Source organism: Notolabrus celidotus, chromosome 21, assembly GCF_009762535.1.
Source record: "Notolabrus celidotus isolate fNotCel1 chromosome 21, fNotCel1.pri, whole genome shotgun sequence".
In the NCBI taxonomy this organism is placed as follows: Eukaryota; Metazoa; Chordata; class Actinopteri; order Labriformes; family Labridae; genus Notolabrus; species Notolabrus celidotus.
Window position 1 is genome coordinate 9,943,303 of NC_048292.1, and position 23,472 is coordinate 9,966,774.

The 23,472-nt window shown below is 41.6% G+C and overlaps 1 protein-coding gene across 2 annotated transcripts in view; it reads left to right on the forward strand.

Moving 5' to 3' along the window:
* Positions 1-1,347: 1,347 nt before the first annotated feature.
* dock4b (dedicator of cytokinesis 4b) overlaps positions 1,348-23,472 on the forward strand; it is a 170,271-nt gene continuing 148,146 nt past the window's right edge. For both annotated transcript variants that reach the window (XM_034673952.1, XM_034673953.1), the window contains exon 1: positions 1,348-1,586. In XM_034673952.1, the coding sequence (XP_034529843.1) occupies positions 1,550-1,586 (37 nt within the window). In that variant the 5' untranslated portion in view covers positions 1,348-1,549. The remainder of the gene's footprint in view (positions 1,587-23,472) is intronic.

The window sequence follows — 23,472 nt, forward strand, 5'->3', positions numbered from 1 at the left end:
CTTCTGACTTCTCACAGAGAGCCCAAAAACAAGCAACTGGTTGTTGAAGATGCAACGTATAATTGAAACTCTCCTTTAAATTAACGTTCCTGAATTGTACTACAAATCCCACAATGCACTGCACTGGTTTCTCGCTGCGCTGGCGATGGCGTTGCGTTCAAGTACTCCTCGGCATTTCCTAGGTTGGATTTAAATCTCTGCTGCCACTTGTAAATCGTAGTGGTTGTGATATGTGAAAATGAAACAAAATAAACAATCAAACAACAAAAACTGAACAGAATGTTTTGTGTTAGTTTGATATAAAGCATTTTTAACAGTTGTCAAGCAAGCTAGCATGGACAGGCAAGAAAAACGAACTACCTATTTTTATTTGTGTTTATTTTTTTGATTGATTTTAAGATAAGATAAGATAAGATCAGATAAGATGAGATAAGATATTACTTTATTGATCCACCGGGAGGGAAATTCAGTTGCTGCAGCCACTCAATCAAGAAAAGGTCCAATAAATAAAATAAAATAGGTAAAAATGAAAATAGATAAATAAAATGCACTATTATCATATTATTTTAGTCTGTACATATTAGGTAAGCCTATTTGTTCTTCTTTGTATTTATAGCTGATGTTATTGTTATTATTATTATATTTTTTATTTTCATTTGTATGGCTTATTCTTATTCTTATGCCTTGTACAAAGAGAGTGCAAAGTCAAATTTCTTGTGTGTTCATGCATACCTCGCCAATAAAGCTGATTCTGATTCTGATTCTAATGACAGAATACAATTTAGATATATACAATGTTACAGATGGAATTTAGATAAAGACAAATGATAGAAATGGATGAAATAGTAGTAATATACAGGCAGTATTAACATTGTTTCAGTAGTGACAGGTTGACATGGTGAGATTATATGGTTGGTAATGACAGATTAATATAATAAATAAATATGGGTATTTAATATGACCGTTTTACTCACTAAATCAAATATTTTACACAATAATAGCTGATTAGCATGTTTTATATGAACTCAAAAAAAGGATGTAAGAGTTAAATGAATACATTTGAACAACAATTACAAGTTATTATAGGCTATTATCCTCTACCTATCCTAAACCCAAATTCATCTTCTCCCCACCTGACTGTATATATTTGACATTTGTTTTATATTATTACTGTATTTATATTGTCTATTATACATATTTTCTACCTGTTTTTATTATATTTGTATTTATCTCTATTCTCTATTGTCTAATACAAAATTGTATAACGACACAGCCTCCAAAATCTAATTTCGCTGGTCTCTCCAGATGCACTGACCTCGCGATGGCCACATTTCCCGGCGGCATTTGAAGGCACCACGTCTCCGTACCACTACGAGCAGCAGCAGCAGCGGCAGCGGCAGCAGCAGCAGCGCTTTCTCTCCCTGTAACCTAAACAATGACTCCTACTACAGACCGGAGGAAAGCACACCAATAGAATGCGTTACACAGGACCAAATCCCTGCATTTTGCTGCTATTCCGACCACTTACTTAAATGCGCCGAGCGTAAACATGTGGATACCTACAGAACATGAGAAATACGGCGTCGGTAAGTTTATTCCCTTTATGCTTTTAAAAAAACTGCTGTCCTCTACGTTCACTCCAGTCAGTTGTAGGGCATGTGTGAACGTGTGGATGGGGCTTGTAGAGGTGAGATGTCTCCACTGATGTTGATTTCCGGCAGTGTAAACTGTTATACTGAGGTTTTTAGTCAATGTTAAGCAGCATCAGCTCTGTTTGGATGAGAGGTTGGTTTTCATCTGACTGCCACATTGCACAGCACAGGGTTGTCGCTCTGACCCCCCATGGGTTGATAAATGAACAGCTACAATTTATTTCATTCCCTCTTACCTTATATTGCCCTATTATTGCGTAATCAAGGAGTAAACTAATGGATTTGTTTTTGTTCTTGTTTTCTGTTTCCGTTTGAATGAATGGGGTGAAAAAAAATCAGCTGCTTCTTGGCTCAGACAGTCCCTGTATGCCTGTTTATTTCACTCAACCTCTTGCCAATTCTTCGATAGATTCACAAATCCGAGCAGAAACAAAGGGGGAGCCCTTGTTAGATTTTCTGGGTGTAAGATTTCTATGGACCTTGAGAGGTCCCTGGAAATGTGTATCCTTCACTGCATTGTTCCAGGCTGCCCCGGGGGCTCTGGATCAGAACCTGAAGTGAGACAAACAAGCGACAACAACGCAACCAATGCCAAATGTGGAGGGGAGAAAAAAAAAAATCCCACACAGACTTTGTCCTGTTGGTGTGGTAGGAATTTCTTTTTTTGCTTGTCTTTACTCACAAAAAGGGTCTCATTGAGATGCGGCTGCTGGAGGCGGCTTAAATGTCTCATAATTGTATTCCCCTGAGATACTGGTCTGTGTGATGCTCCGGTCCCAGTGAGCCTCAGTGAAAATGAGCCAATAATTATTTTGTGATCTTTGTAAAAAATGCCAGGAAAGTGGCCTGAAACCTCCTTCTCAAACTACTGTAACTCTGACATAATAACTATCACATTATTATTTTTCCTATTGTGCTTTTATTTTTGCATGCTGCCTATGTGGTTGCATAATAAGCCAGCCTCAGGCCTCTTCTAAATGTTGCTTACTGCCAAAAAGCACTATGTGCCACCTTGTAGCCATGACCTGAAATCGGTGAAACACAGTGAACCACAAACTAGCCTTTGGCCTCTCTCTGTCACACTCTGCAGTCCGGTCACTTGACTGCTTTGCTAAATTTTCCCTTGGTACCGACTTGTTTCCCCCTCTTTGTCCATGTAAGGGCCTGACACTGGTCACTGTGTGGATATATGATATTATAACTTAATCCTGTGAAGGGCAGACTCCTCCAGAGCCCACAAAGCCAGCATTTTGACAGGGCTGAATAGATTTACTCCATTTAGCCTCTTAAACCCATTCCCTCAAAGTTCACAAGGCTGGATAAAAGGAAGACATTTATTTTGAAGGCTAAACACATGCCTTTGTCCCCAAACGGCTGGAGGGGGCCCTGTTAATGAGATTAAAGCTCTTTATCCTGTTTTTTATTTTAAATAACACCAATAAGGCTCCTTTAATTGACTGTGATTTGTGTTTCAACACATGTTTTGGCAGCTGTACGCTTCATTGTGGCCTGCTCCTTTTTGAGGAAGGAACTTGGATGCTTTCCTGTTGTGAAATTAAGCTCGCATGACACACACATGCATGCATGCTAAGCGATGGCGAGAAGCTGGTTGGTGTCACAGGTTCGTTTTGTAGTCCTGAAAATAACAACATTACTTTAGCCCTCTACTTGAGGGGTCTCTTTTTCAGTCTGATGCTCTGTCAGGTTGATTTACTGTTAATCCTTGTTTTTTTGTTTGTACTGTATGTTCTCTACCGGTGTCTGAGAATGTCATTCATTCTGTGTAAGTGGATCAATGGAGACTTTAGAAAGACTATTGAGTGCTTGGAGGGTATAAAAAGGATTGTGTTATGCTATAAAAGAAATGTCTGTACGGCTTATTGTGTGACCCAATTTTAGGGTGAAGTGTTTGTAGCTGTTCTGAACTGCCAGACTGCAAAATAAATTAATTAAAATCTGTTTAAATAAGGGGAACGTGGTGCAAATGTTAAGAGAAGTTAGCTGTTTTTGGCAGATGATGAAAGTAGACATTTTGATATGACTTTGCTAAGGTAAGCATACAGCTGATTCCACCTTAGTGTTAGAGCATGCTCTCTTGTACACACTACTTGATGACCACCCCAATCATTGCTTCCTGCATTGTTTGACATGTGGAAAAGTTTTGATATTGGTGCATGTCTGGTAACCTGTATGCAAACACTAGTCACTTGAGACCAATACCTGCCTGGTACCATCAGCTGACAAATATATCCGTCTGGCTCTACATCCTGTTACTTATTTTGCAGGAGGAACTGATATCCAAATGTTTATCCATGTTTCCAAATAACCATAGACCAGTAATGACCGTTCATCCCCAGTTGGAATCTCACCCTAAATTATTCATGCGAGCAGGACCAGCTGTTGCCTCTCTGCAGCTCTCCTCCACATTTTATAGCAGAACCCTACCTGAAATAATGCTGAGCTAAATCTCACCTCAGCAAAGTTAAAATCATTGTCTCACATTGGTTTAAAACTTCACTGTTCATCCCTTTCACGAGTAATATCCATGCTGTGGATTCGCTGTGATATCTAAATATTGGTAAAAGTAAGGCCCTACCTCAGCCATTTTAAATGTGATCTCCTCCAGGTGCTTTCAGCGAACATTTTATCCCCTTTTGACAGGGAGGCAGGCTGACTAAAAGGCCTTGGAAATCCTTGGATCCTTACAGGAACATTTGATCTCAGGCCAAATCGAGATGAGATCAGAGCGTCTTGCTGGTTAATTGGAAGGTTGAGGCGTTTGATGTCTATTCGCCTTACTGGTGAAGCGGGGCTCTGGGAGGACAGAGGGGGCCCACTGCTGGTGATGAAATATGAATGGACTCTCAGTGAGTTGATGCTGGGGCGCCCATTAGCCCACCAGTGGAGTGATTACTGTTTTTTAACCCGAAGCAAGAACGTTGGAAGATTGATGAGATGATGCTAATATCTGACTCTTAAATGGACGTGGGATATGGAGACATTAGATTGAGTCAAGAGGGAGAATATCAAAGCTAAGCTTCTGAACAGATAGATGGGGTTGATTGGTCGTAAAAAATGATATCAGGATACAGAGAATAAGAGGAGGCATGAAGGCAGTTCGCAGGGAGCTTCGCTGACTGGATTTTGGATTGTCTGTAAGCATGATGACTAATATCATAAATTTGACTAAAAACCAACACACTTTGACCCAGTCAGCCACTACAATAGAGCTATTCTGATACCATTACCAGTACTGGTACTGCCTAAATTATAGTATAGATATATTTTTCATTGTATGCTTCAGAAGTGTACTTGGTATTGGCCAATATTACATTCTAAGCTTTACAAAATACATATTGTTCTGACTTCCCATGCTACGTAAACAGTGGTATTGGGTAAAGGCCAGTATGCCTTTATAGGTGCATTTCAACCAAGAGTTCCTGGGTCTTTTAGCCCCCAGAACTAGATAGAGGTAGATTGTGCAAATCAGACCAGTGATTTATGGAGAAAAAATATCATATTAAATAATATTTTGAAATCTTAAGAAAAATTAAACTAGGATGCATTCCCAGGAACTCCCTCTGTGTTTCAACAACTGTGTAGTCCCAGTCCCAGGACCTTTTGAAAAGTACTACCCCCCAAGCAGGGACTTTTCAGGGGGGATATTATCTACCCCTGAACTAAATTTAGACCCTGGTTCCTCTGGTCGAAATGAACCTTGTTCCGGGGTAAAGTTCCTGCGGTCAAAAAAACGCCCTATGATGACTACTATATTACACATTTTACTAAAAACTAACACACTTTGACCCAGTAAGTGACTAAAAATAGATTTGATCTGATCCCAATACCAGTATTGGAACTTCCTAAATTACAGTATCTTTCTCATTGCATGCTTCAGAATTGTACTTGGTATTGGCCTATGCTTCAGTCTAAGCTTTATGTATTGTTACCACTTCCCATGCTATCTTATCAGTTGTATTGGGTAAAGTCGAATACCAGTATTGGTCCTTCCTAAATTACAGTATAGGTATATTTCCCATAGCACGCTTCAGAATTGTACATGGCCTATGCTTCAGTCTAAGCTTTATGTATTGTTACCACTTCCCATGCTATCTTATCAGTGGTATTGGGTTAAGTCAAGTTTGCGATGCAAGGTAGCCTGAAAAACCACACTGATTTCAGCTTAGTTATTGTGACATAACACTCAATCCCCGTATGGTGCAGGCAAAAAGTGCAATCAGTGTTTTTCAACCATGGCACTGGTTTCAGAGGAGGACTTTGAGTCAGACCTGCATCAGGAAGGAAAGAGTGGTGTTGGAACAGTTCTAACTATAGAACTTACTCAAGGCTGCATTGTGTCATATCTATAGCAGACGTCAAGTTAATAGTGCAGACAGAGAGTGAGGCCTTTCTCCTCATTAAAGCCCTTTGATACAACCAATCAAGCATGTCATTGCTCATCATAATTTCGAGACGTAATTAAACCATTTTAACGAGCCTGTTTGCATGCATGTGCGTGCATGTTGAATTTCCCCACAAATGACTGGAGAGGCTTGAAAGCAACCCTGTTCTCCTCTGTGATGCTGTGGCTAACAGGAGAATCAGATGGACTGTAACAGTGGCCTGATTGAATGTTCCTGCTCCAGGCCTTGCTACGATGAAGGGGCCAATGTCGGGCCTGGGGGGGTTCCTGCCTCTCCTATGGCTGACATCACTGGCTTCTCCCTGGGGGAATGTCGCTGCGGTTGATGGGGGGGGAGTAGAGGAGGAGGGTGATGGGTGCTGGCGCGTGTCAGGGGTGGACTCATTGTCGGGGCGTCCGCCTTGCCCTGTTACCCCCAAATTCAACCGTCCCCTCCCTTCGCCACTCCACAGGGGATTAGCAGGTTGTTTTGGAGGGAGACCCAGAGGCCCATTCCACCATTATACCCATGATTCCCTAATGCAGCAAGCCCCAGGGCGATGTATGTGGGGAGGGTGGGGGGAGGGGCGTGGCGAGGTGAAGCCTACCAGCTTGTAATTGCTTCCTCCTCTCCATCTGCAGAGATAGTGCCCCTTCTCCACTGCATGCGCACTATACACTCGCTTAGTGCAATCACTCAGCATACAGGGAGACTGTAGGGGGGCCCTTTGGGAATTGAACAGATGCAAAAAATAGGAAAGAAATAGAGAGCAAGACAGTTAACCACCCTGCCCTCTACGATACACAAGCTGCTCCCTGTGTGTGCATCATGGAAGGGTTAAATAAATCAGCAAGGACATGTGACATATGACGGGCTCATTCATTGCTGATTCAGCCTGACAATAATAACCATTGTGGGAAACACAGACGTGAGGAAGGAGCTGGAAAAACGCCATTGCTGGTTCGTTTGTTTTACACAATTAAATCATGCTCTATTTATCGAGCAATTACGACAAAACAATCAAACAGCACCAACATCGTCTGCTTGTTCTGATCCAACAACATAAACACGAGATTGTGTTATTTCAGTCAATTTTTTTAGGAATACAATATTTTACTTCTTTTTCTTGCCCTTTTAGAGCTTTGTCAGCACACGCACACACACACTGGGGATGCCCTTGTGAATCCCACTGGGGCTGCTGACACGAACAAACCAATACGCTGTAATTGTCTGTCCACATCCATGTATGATGTAGAGACAGGCAGCAGGGGGGAGCTTTCCTGCTTTCCCCATTCAAGTGGCAGTCTAGTGTGCTCGCTGAGGGGAGATGAGGCCGCGACGAAGAGATGGCTGAGTGATTTCCAGTTTACCAGAATGCACACTGATATAATAAAGGCCATGATTTCACGTTAGATTGGATATGAGTTACTGCTTTCAAAAGGCTCGTGTCTCTAGTAGTTGCCTGGTTTTTGGGGCTGAAATGATTAGCCGATTGATGGATGAGTCAATCGTATGAAAATGAATCACAGACTGTTGACATTAACAAGTTTTTTCTCATTTTTGATCAACTATGGCTGAAGAAATGGTTTCCACCTTGACAGCTGTGATGATTTGCTGCTTTTCTTAACCAATTCTCATAGAAAAGGATGGTACTTTAACATTCTGCTCTTTCTTGGTGGACAAAAGAAGACATTTAAAGGCATCTCACGCCCATGTGAATGCCATTAACTGTTTGTTTTTTTTACATTACACAGTCCAAAAAAAGAAAGAAAAGAGGGCCTTTCCTTTTTGGCTGATAAGAACTGCTGCAAATCAACAGGAAGATTGTTTTTTTTAAATAAGAAGCATACTGCATTTGCTGATAAAATCTCAAATCGCTGAAAAGAAAAAAAATGTTGGCAAAGATGGTCTGTGGTGATGAGATTTTCTTTATTTTCACAATGCTGAGTGAGTATGTGGCGTTTGATCCAACCCTCCTACCTTTACGCCTGTCATAAAATACTCCTGGTGTCTCTGTAGCAGACTTGTCATGGTGTAGATCAGTTGTGCTTTCCCTCTCTGATACCAATCCCTGATCCCTGCGTGAGCGAGGTTAATGGGATATGTCCTATTAGAAATTCAGCAGCTTAACTGATCAGTGGCACTCCTGTATAGTGGAAGCAAAGGGTGTGAGTGTGTGTGTGTGTGTGTTTGTGTGTGTTTTTGGCATCCGTGTGGGTGAGGGAAAAATGACTGACATGCCATTTTCATAAACGAAGGGCGTCTGCCGGTGACAATCACTTTGATTGGCGGGTGAGAGGAGCTGTTTATTCACGAGAGAGGCTTGTGTTTTTTTTTTTATGTGTGTGCTCATTTGCAGCACAAAAATCATCGCCTGCACTGGTCTAGAATCAGTGATCTGTGTTACATAGCTGTAATCCTGCCCTGCATGTATTGACCCTAGAGGGGTGTACATTGATCTGTGTGAGCGTTTGTGTGATGACCCAGCGCATCACAATGACCTTTGGGCTTCCATTTTCACATAAACCTTCCATTAGAGATGGCTACATCTACCTCCTAATTTATTATTAACGGGCTTGTGAAAAGATGAAGTTATGGTCTGTTCAGTAGGAGTCTTATGTCATTAATGTATTATTGATAGCTAATAAAATGTCATGTCTTGCTTTAAGAACATATGCATAATTTAAGAATGAGAGGAGCTAATGGTGGTGGTTGTCTCTGTCTTCAATTATCCTCTTAGTTCTTCAATTAAAACATGGTCTCTCACACTCATTCACAGTCACAGTGGGGGATGTGTAAATACAGGAGACTAGATGGCTTTGGTGCAGTCCTTTGTTTTGGTGTTCACTGTGACGCATTTCTCTGTGGTGTGATTGACCCTCATCAAGAGAAACTTGTACAAGAGCATTCTCTTCCTTTTTCCCTTTTATGAAGCCATGGAGGACCTGTCCACGGGTATATTTGTGACACAGGTATATTTGGAGCCTTTGTATATCCTGACTAAAATACCAAAATAACAAAACTCACACTTTTATTCAATTTATAGAGTCCCCTTTAATGCTTGTCTTTAAGATTGCTTACTATTTTCTAATAGTTGGTAACCAGGCACTCTTGGCAAGTGACAAACTGACTGACTCTTTAGGGTTGGGAATCCCAATACAGTACCCCATACATTGCTGTCAGCAGCAATAACATCATAGTTCTACAATCATACATGTTTTTTTGAACCAAAGAGGGCAGAGTGCAGAAAAAAGGACTTGTCTCTCTGAACCAGATGAGGAGCATGCACCCTTATTGTTTGATATGTTCAATGAGATCCTTGATTTTAGTGAGTTTAGTACACAGTCAGAGCCATAAATGCAATGGTAGGGGAGACCGGGGACAGTTGTAACATTTTTGACATTTCAATCTAACTTTGAGCTCTTTTAACCCAGTGTGTTCAAACTGCTATACAAAGTAGTTGCAACTAAACTGAGCATGTGCAGAGTGAATCAGGTGATTCCTAACTTGTTCCTGATTGGAGCAAGTGTTACAACTGAGCTGTGTTACAACTGTCCCCGGTCTCCTTACTAACAATTGGTGTAATAAATTCTTTCAGTGTTTTGGTTTTCGGTTTTCGGCCATGGTTTCCTCATTTTCGGTTTTCGGTTTCGGCCAAGAATTTTCATGGCATTCGGTGCATCCCTACTTAGAACTGATCATTTAGTATTGGACAAACTCACCTGAGGATGAAAGGTCAGTAGATCAGATAATTAAATCCATTGGGTGCAGTGACCCCTCAAATATCAACCACTTGTTGGCACAAGGGGCAAACAAGGGGAATCTTTAAAATTGTACTTTTCATGATTTGGCAACCCTAAATGTCCACAGATAATTTCATGGCAGTACATCCAATAGCTTTTGAGATATTTCAGTTTGGACTCTACTGTTAATCCACTTTGCAGAGTGTTTTTTTTTTAAGATGTGTAAATCAACAGCTTAGTGCGAATGAAATGCACAACAGAAGACTAAAGATGCTTTTGTGGACATGGCCTCATCTTCGTGCCGAGATACTTAAAATAAAATAGTGTCTTATAAAGTGCAGCTCTGCTCCTCTGAGAGCATCACAGTCCTGTTCAGGTCACTGAGGACACCGTGAGGAGTTCCCCATTCAGGCGGCAGTCAGGATTAATGTCAGTGTAACAGAGAGACGGAGACAGAGGAAGAAGGTGAAAGGTCTTCAGACAGTCAGCTTGTACAGACGCCATTGCTAGACCTTGACTGGGCGTTCACCCACAGCGCTGGCCTTATCTGTCTCCTTCTCCGTAGCTGTCTAGAATGTTTTTAGCTTCCTGTTTCATCACATTGGTTTTCTTTTGCTTCCCAACTCCTGTATTTGTATCCTTTTCTCTCTTTTTGTCACACTTCTGCAGAGTGAAATGTTTCGATAGACAGCGAGTCACACTTTGACAACCGTTATCTCACTTTCTTCTCATCTATTGCTCACTCATTCCTTCTCTGCCTGGGGTTTTATCTATATCTTTCCATTAGTAGCCCACTTACCTCTATCAGAGCTGCAGTCTGTTCAACCTTTATCTCTCTTCCCCATTCCCCCTTCTCCATCCATGCTCACCTGTCCCAGATATCACAAGATACGCTGTGTGTTTGCTTGGATCCCTGTTTATTTGTGGCCTCGCTGTCCTGTGTGTAGCCACTGTTGCATATGTGGGTTTGTATGCTGTAGTGTATACAGGTTTTTGAGTTTTATTTCTGGATGTGTGTCTGCAGCAACCTCACTGGACTAGAAAACTGAAGATGATGAAGCACTATAGAAACCCCACAGGCTTTGGAGTAGAGCTGCAGCTACAGCAGATGTTGTACATCTCTTTGTTGGGCTGCATACTTCAGTGCGCCGTCAAATCCTATATAATGTAGTTAAGGAGAGGTTGCTGTTGACCACATGGTACTACTTTATTCCCAGAATGCTCTCTATTTTGATAATATTTAAAAATCAAGTCTGTTTCAGGAGGAAGTAAACAAATTGATTGACTTGAATGGACTTAGATCGATTTCCTTGACTTTACATTGTGCACAGAGACACTGTAGCAGCTGAAATATCAATCGACTGTTCAATAAAGCCTCTACAGTAGAAGATCCTCCAATTAAAGAATAGCAATGGTAAAATGTTCAGAGTGGTGTCTATTTGCTCGAGGCACCAAGTGTTATTGCCATGAGCAAATCATTAGCTAACTTCACATTAGCTGGGGAATTGAGAAAGTGTAATGTTGGCTTCCATTAGCTAGTCGAGTTTCTTGATTCTGCTTATTGATCCAACTCTGTATCAATTACCTTATCAATTCCTGTGAGGAAAAAGTAGACCTATATAGGTTTTCCTTGTCAATATTGGACATACCTTCACTGCTCTACTGAGATGGGAAGCTCTTGTACTCTGGTGTTCTGGTTTAAAGAGCGACCGTGTTAGCTGGTGACTTTAAGCCAAACTTTCAGTGTTTGTTGTGATTACTACGGCTGTTGGAACATGGAAAGAATCCTCCTCTATGCAACTTAGTAGTGTTTTTCTTTCCCATCGGCCCGTCTTAGCCCTACTCTACTCGACTTGTCTCGACTCTACTTGGTTTTGTGTTGCGTTTCCACGCGCGCGGTACCTTGTGTCAGATACCAGTTCTTCGTACCTGCTCTGCTCTGGTTCCAAGCAAGCTGAGCCGATACTAAAAGGTGACGTTGACGGACTGCCGGCCACTGATTGGTCAGAGAATGTTGTCACCGAAGAGTCATGAGCGCGACGCCCGACACAGGAATCAAACACGCCATTTTGAAATATTTCTTCTCGCCGCCTGCAGCCACCTTTTGCTTTCCTCTCTCACTCAGCCTGCGACAAAAGGCCACAGACCGAGCAGAAAGTACACCATTGCCTCCATGTCCTCCATTGTTTGTGATTGTTGTGTTTGCGTCGCGTTCAAAATGACGTGAGCGCAGTTTCGCGCGGCTGTATTATGACGACCCCGCCCATCGTTAGTCGGTACTCAGGCTGGTGTAAAAGATACCCAAACCGAGTAGAGTCAAGTCCAGTAGGGCTGGAACTGTGTAGTGGAAAAGGGCCATATGCCTTTCATTAAAAAATCAAAAGTGTTTACAAGAGATGCATTCGGCTGAAAGTTGCAAGTTAACAGGGTCACCCTTTCAACTGAAACACCTGCGACGTGTAGCATCAAACACACAACACTCCAATATTTAATGCTGTGTGAACAAAACTTTCATCACCTTCCTGGTGTTTCAACCTTTGCTTGAAAATCATACTGCCAGGAACATTGCACATTGAGCTGTTAGCATGATTCAGCATGAAACTGACACTCGTCTAAGATCCCTTCTTTGCCTCTGTACTGACATCCTCTCATGATGCATGACATCATTGTTCTGCAAGGCTTGCAGAACCATGTGAAAGGTATCAATAAGGGAACTGTTAAAGGCATGTGATGTCAATGGCCTGAACTATTGGAAATGATTCTTGATTCCTATCTGTTGTTAAGCTATGTTTCTCTCAAACTATAGGGGATGAAGCTGCTCCTGTAGTTTCTTGTCTTCTAGTTGAGTCATGTGGATCTATAGACTTCATGCTTGTTGCGTTTTTCAGGCTGATATCAGGGGCATATTTGAGGCTCTTCTCATGCTCTTTGTTCTAAAACATGTCAGCCAGAGATTTATTGTTAATAAGTCAAATAGCTGCAGGGGATACAAGCTGTCATTTCAGTCATCGAAATGAATAGTCCCTGCTGGAAATGAGAATTCTGCCTTCCTCTGTGGGAGAACATAAACCCAAATTTAAGACACTAAATTGGAATGGTACATTTGCAGTTGTTTTCAATGTATACACCCTCACTGCCATGCACAAACAGAAAGCTTAACAAAACAGAATGATTACAAAGGAGGTAAGAGCTTAGGGAGAAACCAGTTGAAAGATGCAGGATTTTTCTACATCTGCCTGTCATAAGTCTGTTTCTCAAATGTGTGTAGCAGCAGACAGATGGTATGTTCCCCCAGTTTAGATTTCTGTCTCTCTATGCTTTCTGTACCTGTTTTGTCAGTGTGTTTTTTAATGTAATGGAGCAGGCAGCTCTTTTTTCTGTCTGGCTAAAACTACACAAAATGATTGTACTCCTGTCTTTTATGCTCTGCTGTTGATTACCTCTGCTTCTATAAAAAGCTTTGGCCTGAGCTTTGTTGTCTCCTCTTGTCCTGCTAGCTATTCATCTCCCTGTGTTGGCTCTACTTACATCATGGATGCAGTTGGTTGAATTAGAGGATTTAACGATGATCAGTTCAGAAATGACCATGAAAATCTCCACTGCAAAAAGAGATGCTTGCACACACATACACCCCAGGTATGCCATATTAGTGGGGGTTATTGACTGAAGAGATGTGGCATTGACATTGATTGGTTTAGCTCTGTCTTCTCTGAGATTGAACTGTTTTCATGTCTACTCTCTCTGATTCAAAAGATCACAACAGGAGGATCAGCTGCTGCCTGGGCTGCAGCCTCTCTCGACCTTGTCTACTGTTAGCTGTCTCATTACCCGCTGGAAGTGTGTGTCTATGAGTCTGAATCTTTGCTGCGGTCGAATCGGTGTATATAACAGCCTGTACATCCGATCTTTGTCCCCTGTGAGCTTTGTGCATGTGTGTGAGCGATCTGTTTCCTGCTCTCTTTCTATGTGCGATCGAGATGAAGGCCCGCCTCGCCTTTTGCTTGTCAACCTGCTGCATGTGAGGTGCTGGCTCGCTGCCCGTACGCCTCACCTCTCTCCTCCGTCAACTCCCCTCATTTCCTCTCCTCTCTTCCCGCGCACAGAAAAGCCAGTTTAATGTCAGGCTGACTTTCAAGAGGGCTTTTCATTGCCGCTCACCCCCTTTCGTCACAGCTCTTTTTTTCAGTCAATTTAAGACTGAAGTGTGGAGCCCGATTGCAATTGATTTTTTTCAGGCACGCAAGGCTGCTCAGCTGATTGAAAAGCTTTCTTCTATAAAAAGAAAAGGTATATGGACATATTCTGCATTTGGGAGTTTCTTCATTTAGACTTATAGGGCAAAAGAGCAGACTTTGAAATGAAGAACTCCAATCTGTATGATAAAGCTCCAAATATGATTACTTTTAGAACAGCCGGGCTCTTCCCAGCTGAGCGACTTGTATGAAATCCTAAATTAAATGTGTGGATGTTGTAGAGTGTTATTGCCTCAGAGAGTCTGTTTAATTCATCAGGTTGACTAAACCTCCAACCGCGACCCACTTCATTTCTTACGTCTCCTCTTTTCAACTCGACCCCTCAGCGGCGTCCTGTTCCTATTTGGAGTGTTTATCCAGCGAAGAGGGAAGCCTTCAAACCATGCTGAGACAGAAACTGATTTCTTAGTTAAATACTCATCTTGAATTAATAAACCTCCTCCCCACAAACATCTGAACTTGTGGATCATTTGAAGTTTTGTTTGTCTGAAGGGAGAAGACTGAGTGTCTTCCCGCTTCCTGCCTATCACTGATGATTGAATGGGGGCTTTTCAGCTTTCATAGAAACACTGAAGGCTGGCATCGCAGTGCATTGTGAGGTTGGCTTTGTTTGTGCTCCTTTTCTGGGAGTTACACAGAGGACTCCTTCTGATGATTCAATTGGCTAGGTTTAAAAAAAACTGTAAGAGGATGTGGTGACATTTTGTGCTTTTTACATTGACAAAAGAATCATTTACTTCTCATTTGGTTCCTCTTAAGGAGATTCATACTCCCATATTTTGCGCTAATTATGCTGTAGCCAGCAGAGGGTTTGCCCTTCCCTGCCCAGGGATGGGGAAACAGTTGGCAAGTGTAAAACCAAAGAATTCTGGAACACGCTTTATCTTGATTTGAGTTCAGAGTTTACTGTGCACTTTTCTTATTTCTGGATATGTTTTATATTTTTATGCTCCATATTTTATACTAGCTCCTTAAAAGAATTCTGCTGGCAATCACCAGGAAGAATCCCAAGCGCTATCTCTGTTCTTGTCTAAAAATGTTGTATTGTCTGTTTGTCTGTGAAGCCGAAGGCAATTTTTCACATTGTAGACCAGGGGTCTCCAAAGTACGGCCCGGGGGCCAATTGCGGCCCCAGGTCCATTTATTTATGGCCCCAAGCTTCCATCTTAAATTGTGTTATTTATAGCAAAGAAATTAATCACATTTTCTTTCTACAAACAAAACTAAAGTCAATCCAGAAACGTCTCAAAAAGCTTCATATGGACTACCTGTCTAAAGCCAAAGCTCTGGGAATTCTGCAAAGCGGCAATAAAGAAGAAACACAAGGACTCTTAAAGTTGACAAGTTTTCAAATTAATGTTTTTATCATGATGTGAAAATGTTTTTGATGAACACTAAAACTTCAGAAGACACAAAAGAGGACACAAGACAAGATCAAATTATGAAATTGTGCAGAAAAGGCAAAATTTGGTGCATCAAAAATGTTCAGAACTCAGGAAAACAATTATTTTGTTCTTAAAATGTTGCCTGCATGTCAGAAAGGTCTTAAAAACCACATAAAAAAGAAGTGTGATGAAATCTAGATCATGATCCTGCCATAGGAAAATAATGATACAATACTTTTCCCACATTGCCGGACCCTAATGAGAAACATTTTCCTCCAGAAGAAGATAACGTTTACTCATGTGTACATGGCTTGTGGAGAGCTGAGGACTACCTAGTTACTGATTTATTGAGACAAAATTTAAAATGATTGTTATTAAATGAATATTTCATATATAACTTTTGGGATTCCTAAGTCTCAGTAGGAGCCACGGGCCCTGAGGTATTCTGACAACATCATATGTGGCCCTCTTTGAAAAAAGTTTGGACACCCCTGTTGTAGACAAATAGTCTAAGTCTTATCCCCCAGTTTGGCCAGAATTCTGTCCATATAGAACAACTATTGCCTAGTAACCTGCATTTATCTGTGAACATATGAATAACACTATAACCAAACAAATTAGATTAATATTTTAAAATAAAATAATTTAATTATTACGTTGATTATGCACCATGAGACAGTGTGTCAATGCCAACCTGCCACACTGAGGGGGAGAGGAGAGAGTCACTCAGTGTAGTGTAAATGTCCTCAGAATTCATTCTTGACTTGTGGGAGACTGGAATGCTATCATTTTTACTTCCTTGTACACAAGTTAAAGTTTGACTGTGTGTCCTTTCATTGTTTTAAAATCAGTGCATACTTTATTTCCTGCTGACATTTAAGGTGAACATAGAATAAACTCAAAAAATGCTTGTTAAAGTGTAGACCCTGAGTATAAAACAATCCCACTTTTCACGTGTTTCAAAGGGAAAAAATCAGTCTCATATTTGGACACATATGGTTATAATTTATTTGGCATTTTTCCCTGTGGATATTTTGGCGGATGATATCTTTATCGGCAAACTACACGTGAAACTGGCAAAAAGCAAGACAGCTGATGGCAGCAGCTGTCTGGTGCCTCAAATTATATTTATTCAGTATATCAAGTTTACTGAGTATATATGTATCATTTCAATAAATGATCATTTAAGTACATCAAAGAGTCAGTTAATGGCTTATGCTAACAACAGGTTGACATTTAAAAATACACCACAATCCCAGATATCCTCTGATGGTGCACAAACACTTAGCATGATTCAAACACCAGTGAACCAGACATCAGGGTCACCCCAGGCGCTGGTACTAGTTTCTTTTCCTCCTGCCAGGCGTTACCAAAAAAGACCACATTGAACCACAGTGGGATTGGCTTGAAGTGGCCCCTCTTTGCCACAAGCCTAACCTCTCACCAAGCATCCACCTGGTGTCTTTATTCCCCTCTTTCCATCAGTTGCTGCCTCAGGGGAGGTGGTCTGAAGAACTAAAAGTGGAAAGTGGCGCTGCTAAAAGCAGTTGAAATGGATCCCCTTTGTGTGGGGGTGAGAGGGGAAACGTGAAGGAAAACCCCCACTGTGGGAGCCTTTGTGAGGGGGGGGGGGAGCTCTCGGTCTGGGCGATGACGGCGGATGAACACCTTCGGGCAGTTGGTGGAGTGCAGCAGAGGGAAAGACTTGAGAGGAGAGGTATTGCTGGCTGTGTACACAAAGTGTGATCCTATAGCAGCTTCCCTCTTTGTGGATGGTTCTCATACCTTGTGGGGCCTCGGGCTATTCTTGCTAACAAGCAATTTGTGTTGAGAGCTGGCCTCAGATAAAATATACACACACTGGCATAGAAATAGTACAAAAGCTTGGATGACAGAGAGAAATGTCCACATTCACTTGTATTTATTTCAAGTGAATCCTTTTTTGATGGCAGATGGTTGGGTTGATGAAGTAATAAAACATATTCATACACACAGGATTGTGTTGGTTTCTTTCCCAAGGGCAACTGAATTTAAAAATAGCATCACAGCCCGGGAAGAAAAATGTCCCCTGCAGAGTAATCTCTGCTGTTAATGAATCAATAATGGAAATCTCTTTTAGGATCATGTAACCCCTCTACCTATTAATCCATAGCCTAATGACCTGTCAGGGGTTTCATTTTAACCTTGATGGTCATCACAAAGCCGGGTATCACCTTTCAGTCTTTGAACACCGTGAGCTTTTTGAAGGAAGATGCTTTCATGTTGTTTGAATGGTTAAACTTGAAAGAGTAGCGTAGCAGATAGGGTAACATCAGCGATTTATGCCTCTTGCCTTGTATCCCATCCTCCTCACTTTTTAGTATTTTACACAGAACCCCCGAAAACTCTCAGATGAAGTGAGACAAGGTGTGTTTGTTTCCCATCACCCTCCAAAACAAAGTTAATTGGTGCAGTAGAAGGAAAAACACATCCTTCACAGCCAGGGTACAAGACAGTGGCTCGTGTGCACCGCAGAAACAGATGCTAGAGTTGAAAGACCTGTGCATTGTCTTCTTTCTAGTTTCTCTCTCTCTCTCTTTTCTCCCAGACCAGAAGAGGCCTTCTGCTCCTGTGCCATGCAGACCTTTAGAGTATGGAGATGCTAAAAATACTGATGCGCAAATGGAGCATGCAGCGCTACACACATTTATGACATATGTTTTCAGGGAGATGCTGATGCTGCTGTCTTCCCCTGAAGCAGAAACAGAAAGAGTACATCACTGAGTGTGCTTTTGATCCATTGATGCTAACCTCTTCAACACATTTCTATGGTTCATACTTCTGATTCAAACTTCAGTCCACATCTACAGTTCCAAATCACAGATGCAGAAATCCAACAACTGTAATATCTGGAAATATTTTGCAGCTGCATAATTCCCTGTTGGTGGTAGTTCAAAGGTTAGTGCGGTAATGGTAGTGATTGAATGAGCACTGGGAAACAGGCCATTGATTTGTAGTGGAACGTTTCCAGGCATCATGAGTGGTGATGCGTCACCCATAAGCTCCCCCTGGGACCCTCATCTGGACTCCAGCCATAATCCTCCTTGCACCCGCTGTGCTAATGCACCAGTAACCTTAGCATCACCATCACCTATAATAGTACAGACTGGGAGACAGTGGCTGGCTGGGATTGTGCCTGTTTGGCATGGAGATGTGAGAATGGATGTACTTTTACATTGACATACAGCGTGCACACAGTCAAGGAATACAAGTCTTCAGAAACACTTTATTCAGACCCTTTCAGAGAAACTCACTCACTTTGGTACAAGTGGTACTGGAAGTGCTTTTTGCAATGCAAAGTTGGCTGTTTTATCTTGGTCGATCTTTAATGTCTGTACACAAATGTTATGCTAAGATTTGGTCCCCATAAAACCGGGCCCCATCTTTAACCATATCTAAATTAAAAGCAACAAAATGAACTGAATATGGGAGCTTGTTTGGGTAGGGCAAATCTTAAGACTTAGTTCTCACCACCTTTTGTCTTGACAGTGATAATTCAAACCAATTATGAAATACTTTTATATGCAGTAGTTACTTCTTTCAACCTTTTGTTTCACTTACCTATGAGTACCTCATTCCCCTAGATGCACCACAGAACGTTACAGAAAGTCAGTCCTGCCTGTGGCCATCAGACTGTGCAATATCCCTGCCACTTCAACATCCTGTGTATATCACCTTCATTCCCAGTGCTTTTGTACATAGCAAACTCTAACTATTCTGCACTTCTGTATACTTATTATTAATCCAATTTATATTATTTTATTCATATTTCTATCTTATTGTATTCCTTCTTTCTATTATTAGTTTGACTTTTTTCTTATAAGAGCGTTCTCTAACAACTGAATGTTCCCCCCGGGATGAATAAAGTATTTCTGATATACATTTTTTATGGTACGGCCAATTGTTTCCCCTATCAATCAATCAAAAAATGGGTATCATCAATTTCAGTTGGTATAATGTACCCATTAAACATAATCCGCTACATTTCACGTAAAGAAAAAAAAAGCCATTTTGACAGTTTTAGTGCAGAAATGTTGCTAACATTAAAATTAACACTTTTTTTTTTTTAACAGAAAGAACAAATACTTGTATTTCACTGTAAAGTGCCACATTTTTCATGTTCGGTTGCAAATTATTTTGATCATCTAACATTTAGGACACCTGTTAAACTTTGAATTATGGACATTGTATCTATGCATTCACACTAATGGAGTTGGGGTTCAGCGGTTGATAAGAAAAGTTGGGCAGAGGTGTTTGGATGTCAGAATCATCTATGTTAATGGTAACGTTAGCATGGGGGTCAATTCTGTGTTTCTTTATGAGATGCCTGTCCAGGTAAGTCGTGTTTCCTGTGTATCATCTCGTAGCAACATCGTCAGCATATCGCATGAGTTTTGTCCCATCCAAAAATATTTCCACACAGCTGATTCAACTTGATTTGTCATAATCTTGACTGCTTGCCGTTGTCCGCTTGTTGCTGCCACTGTTTGATAGTTAATGATGATGCACACCTGGGCAGGAACTGTGAGACAGGAGAGCAGTATGAATTTCAAAATAAAAGCATAACTTCAAGATGACAATGCAGATGTTGTCAGGCTGAGGTGACAGTTTGAGGAAGCTGCTGTCTTTGGCACTGTCATGTGTCATTATAAGTATGCTTCTTGTTTTATAGTTGACACTGCTATAAGGATGGCTTGCTGATACACTGGTGCGTTCCTGCTTCTGTACATGTCCCAAGCATGATCTGCCTCACTCCTCCCAGCACCACCCTAAAGGGAACATGAAGGGAGAGAGAAATGAAAAAAGCAAAGAGAGACATATATGGGTGAGATGGAGGAGGAGATACAGCGAGGTGGAGAGAATCAGACAGACACACGCGCGTGATGGTTGATGGGCTGTCAATTGCTGCTCCACATGGAGTTCCTCCTTCGAGTTGAGCTGCCAAGGCTGGCAGAGCACTGTCCCTGTGTGTCTCTATCTGCATGTTTATGTTTCAGGAGCTCTCTCTGTAGCTCATTAGAATCTTTATACTTTCTTTCCCCCGGGGAGCGCCAGGCGTTGAACGGGCACACAAATGAGGCTACCTTTCTACTTTGTATGATGGTGTTCCCTCGCAACTGTGGGAGGAGAAAAACAAAGATGAAATTAATCACTCTAGCAGCGTCCCTCCCCCTCCTCTCATCCCTCTTCCCCTGACTTTGAGTTGGGAGCTTCTGCAGACTTTTTAACTAGTTTTATTTAATTACAGACAGCATGAGGGTGAACACAACTCCCGCTGACCTAAATCAGGAAAGTGGGGCGTTTTTTCTCTCTCGCCCCTCTCCAACTTCTTACTCCACTCTATTGATTTTGTCTGTGTGGACATGAGCAAAAGCAAATTAGCCGAGTGCGGCCATAAGTTTCACACTCTCTGTGTCTGAATTAGTGGGGCCGCAGCTCTCTTTCCTCCCAATTTAATCTGGAGGATATGCAGGGGAATTGGGAATCTCATCCATTTAGGGTCCCTGGCTGGACGAGAGGCGGTGTAAAACAATTTTGAGAGCAGCCACTTTGTTCACACTGCCGTCCTCACAGTAATGGACAAGATTAAGGCATCGTGTGAAGCAGCTTCTCGAGCTAAGGCAAAATTCAAAGCAGTCACTTGGGGCTTTCTTATGTGACAGTTGAGTATCGGTTAATTATCTTTAAGAGGCGAGATGGCTTGAGTGGCCTTGCTCTCTCTCTCTTATTTGTGGAGCTCTTGGCTGTGTCAATTCCTTCGTGGTTTTGCTTTGACAAACGCAGCCCCAGAGTTTGATTCCTGGAAGAAAGCCTTCCAAAACCATGTTGCTTCTCCCTTATTTTCTCATTATTTCCTCCATCTCTCCGAGCCCAAAGTTCTCTGACCTCAGAAATAATCCTCCTTCATCCACCAATGGCATGCAGCGTGCAGGAAAATAGCCCCCAACGACAGCTGTACCCCTCAGCCATGCAGGCAGGGAGGAATGTTTGACCACTAGTGCACACACACACAAACACACGCTCACATAGGCCATACATTCAAACACACACAGAGCAGCACAGTGCGGTGGAGAACAGAGCGCTTCATTCTAAACATGGTTGTTTTTGGAATCAGTTGCAACCTGCCACCCGCCTTTGTTTACATTAGAAGTTTTGCTCTCGCCTAAGTCGACTCCGGATGAACATGAAAGAAAATCTGGGGAAGCGACGACTTTCAGATTTTTTTTCTTGAGGCGTACATTTCCTGACAGCAAGCAGCATGTGAGGTGTCTAAAGCACGTAGTAGGAAGGAAACTCATTTCCTACAGAAAGCCATTAGGCATTGAAACACAAACTAAAGTTATGTACACCAAATTTGTATGTGACATAACACTTGGATGTGTGAATGCTGCTTTTAGCTTCTGTTTGATCGTGAAATGCTTTACTTAATCATTTTTCATCTAGGGGAGAACAAGGTTGGTTGTCACACTTTTTACTGTTTTGATGATTGCTCATCATCAAAACATCTTTCAATAGTCATTCCTAAATTAAATTGAAGCTTAAGGTGTTGGCTTGAAATGTGTATCCTCTCATTTTCCAACTCATTATAACAAAGAGGCAATTAACTATCAAAGACTCTGACACATGGTGACAACCAACCCCATCACGGGGATGGTTGTCATACACTATGGGGTTGGTTGTCACAATGGTATTTCAATGGGAAAAATATTTTAAAAAAGGCAAGAAGGCAGAACTAAATTTGAAAGGTTAATTGCACTGACAAGTGATAGGCCTACATAACTTAATGCATTCTAACATGAAATGAGCAAGGAACATAAACAGGAAACACATCTTTAGGCCAGCCTATATAACAACATAAAGAACAAAACAAATAGGCCGAACAATAATGACCTACTCAACTAGGCTACTTGCAGTCACTGTCTGAGTTACAGTGATGGCAAATGTAGGGTCTGCACACTCCAACTAATTTCACCATGCATGATTCTGCTAACATAGTGACGACCAACCCCAACTGGAATTTTTTTGCTAGCATCAAGGCTAACAACCATCTAACAACTACTTATCTAGCTAATAAAAATCTAAACTATAGCGTTCCCCTCACACTTTGTAAGGGTAACACTTGTTTTGTTATAAAACCATCATTTAAAAGCCTAGAAGAAAAATACCATGGAGCTGAATATTTACAATTTGACATGAAAAACACAAAAAGTCCTCTCACCTCAAGTTCAGCTGTCTTACTCCAGAGAAGACTATGTAGGTGAGCCATAGACTGTATAAAATATGGATGTAGTATCCGTGACGTCACCCATCTGTTCCTGAGAGCTGTTTTGAAGCAAATCGACGGCAGCAGCCATATTGGTAATGCGGAACTCAACTGGGCAGAGTGTGACGTAGTGTGAGCCTCTTAGCCAATGGCTGTGTGTTCCCGACCGGGAGTCACGCCAGTCATGTCCTTATTTGGGCAAAACTCATAATCTTAATATCTTCTGAACCGTCACGTTAGAAAAAAATTCACCCCCCGTACAGTGTGTGCCATTAGAGAGATTAGCTTCATAGGGCCAAGCCGTTTTTTGAACCAGGCTGTAAACATGTTTATTAATGCTGCAAAGATTGTCTTTTTCCCATTCATATCTATGTGGTTTCCGGTGTTTCTGCAGCCAGCCTCAAGCAGATTTTCGATGTATTGCAGTTTATATCACTTCCACATTGGCTTCATTGTTTGAGACCGGAGTTTGCCGCTTGAGGTGAGCTCTGATCCTAATTCTGGAAATGTCCATACCCCAATTTGAGAGACAGTGCCCTCTGGTGGCGAGATATAACGAGTGTGCCAACCAACCCATGTGACAACCAACCCTGTTCTCCCCTATAAAACAACAGATCACAACAAAACATATCACATTCTTACTTATGAAGCACATCTAAACATTCTTAAATTACTAAAAGACACTTAGGGTCCGTCGTTAGTTACGTCAAGGAGAAGGTGGAAGACAGGTAGA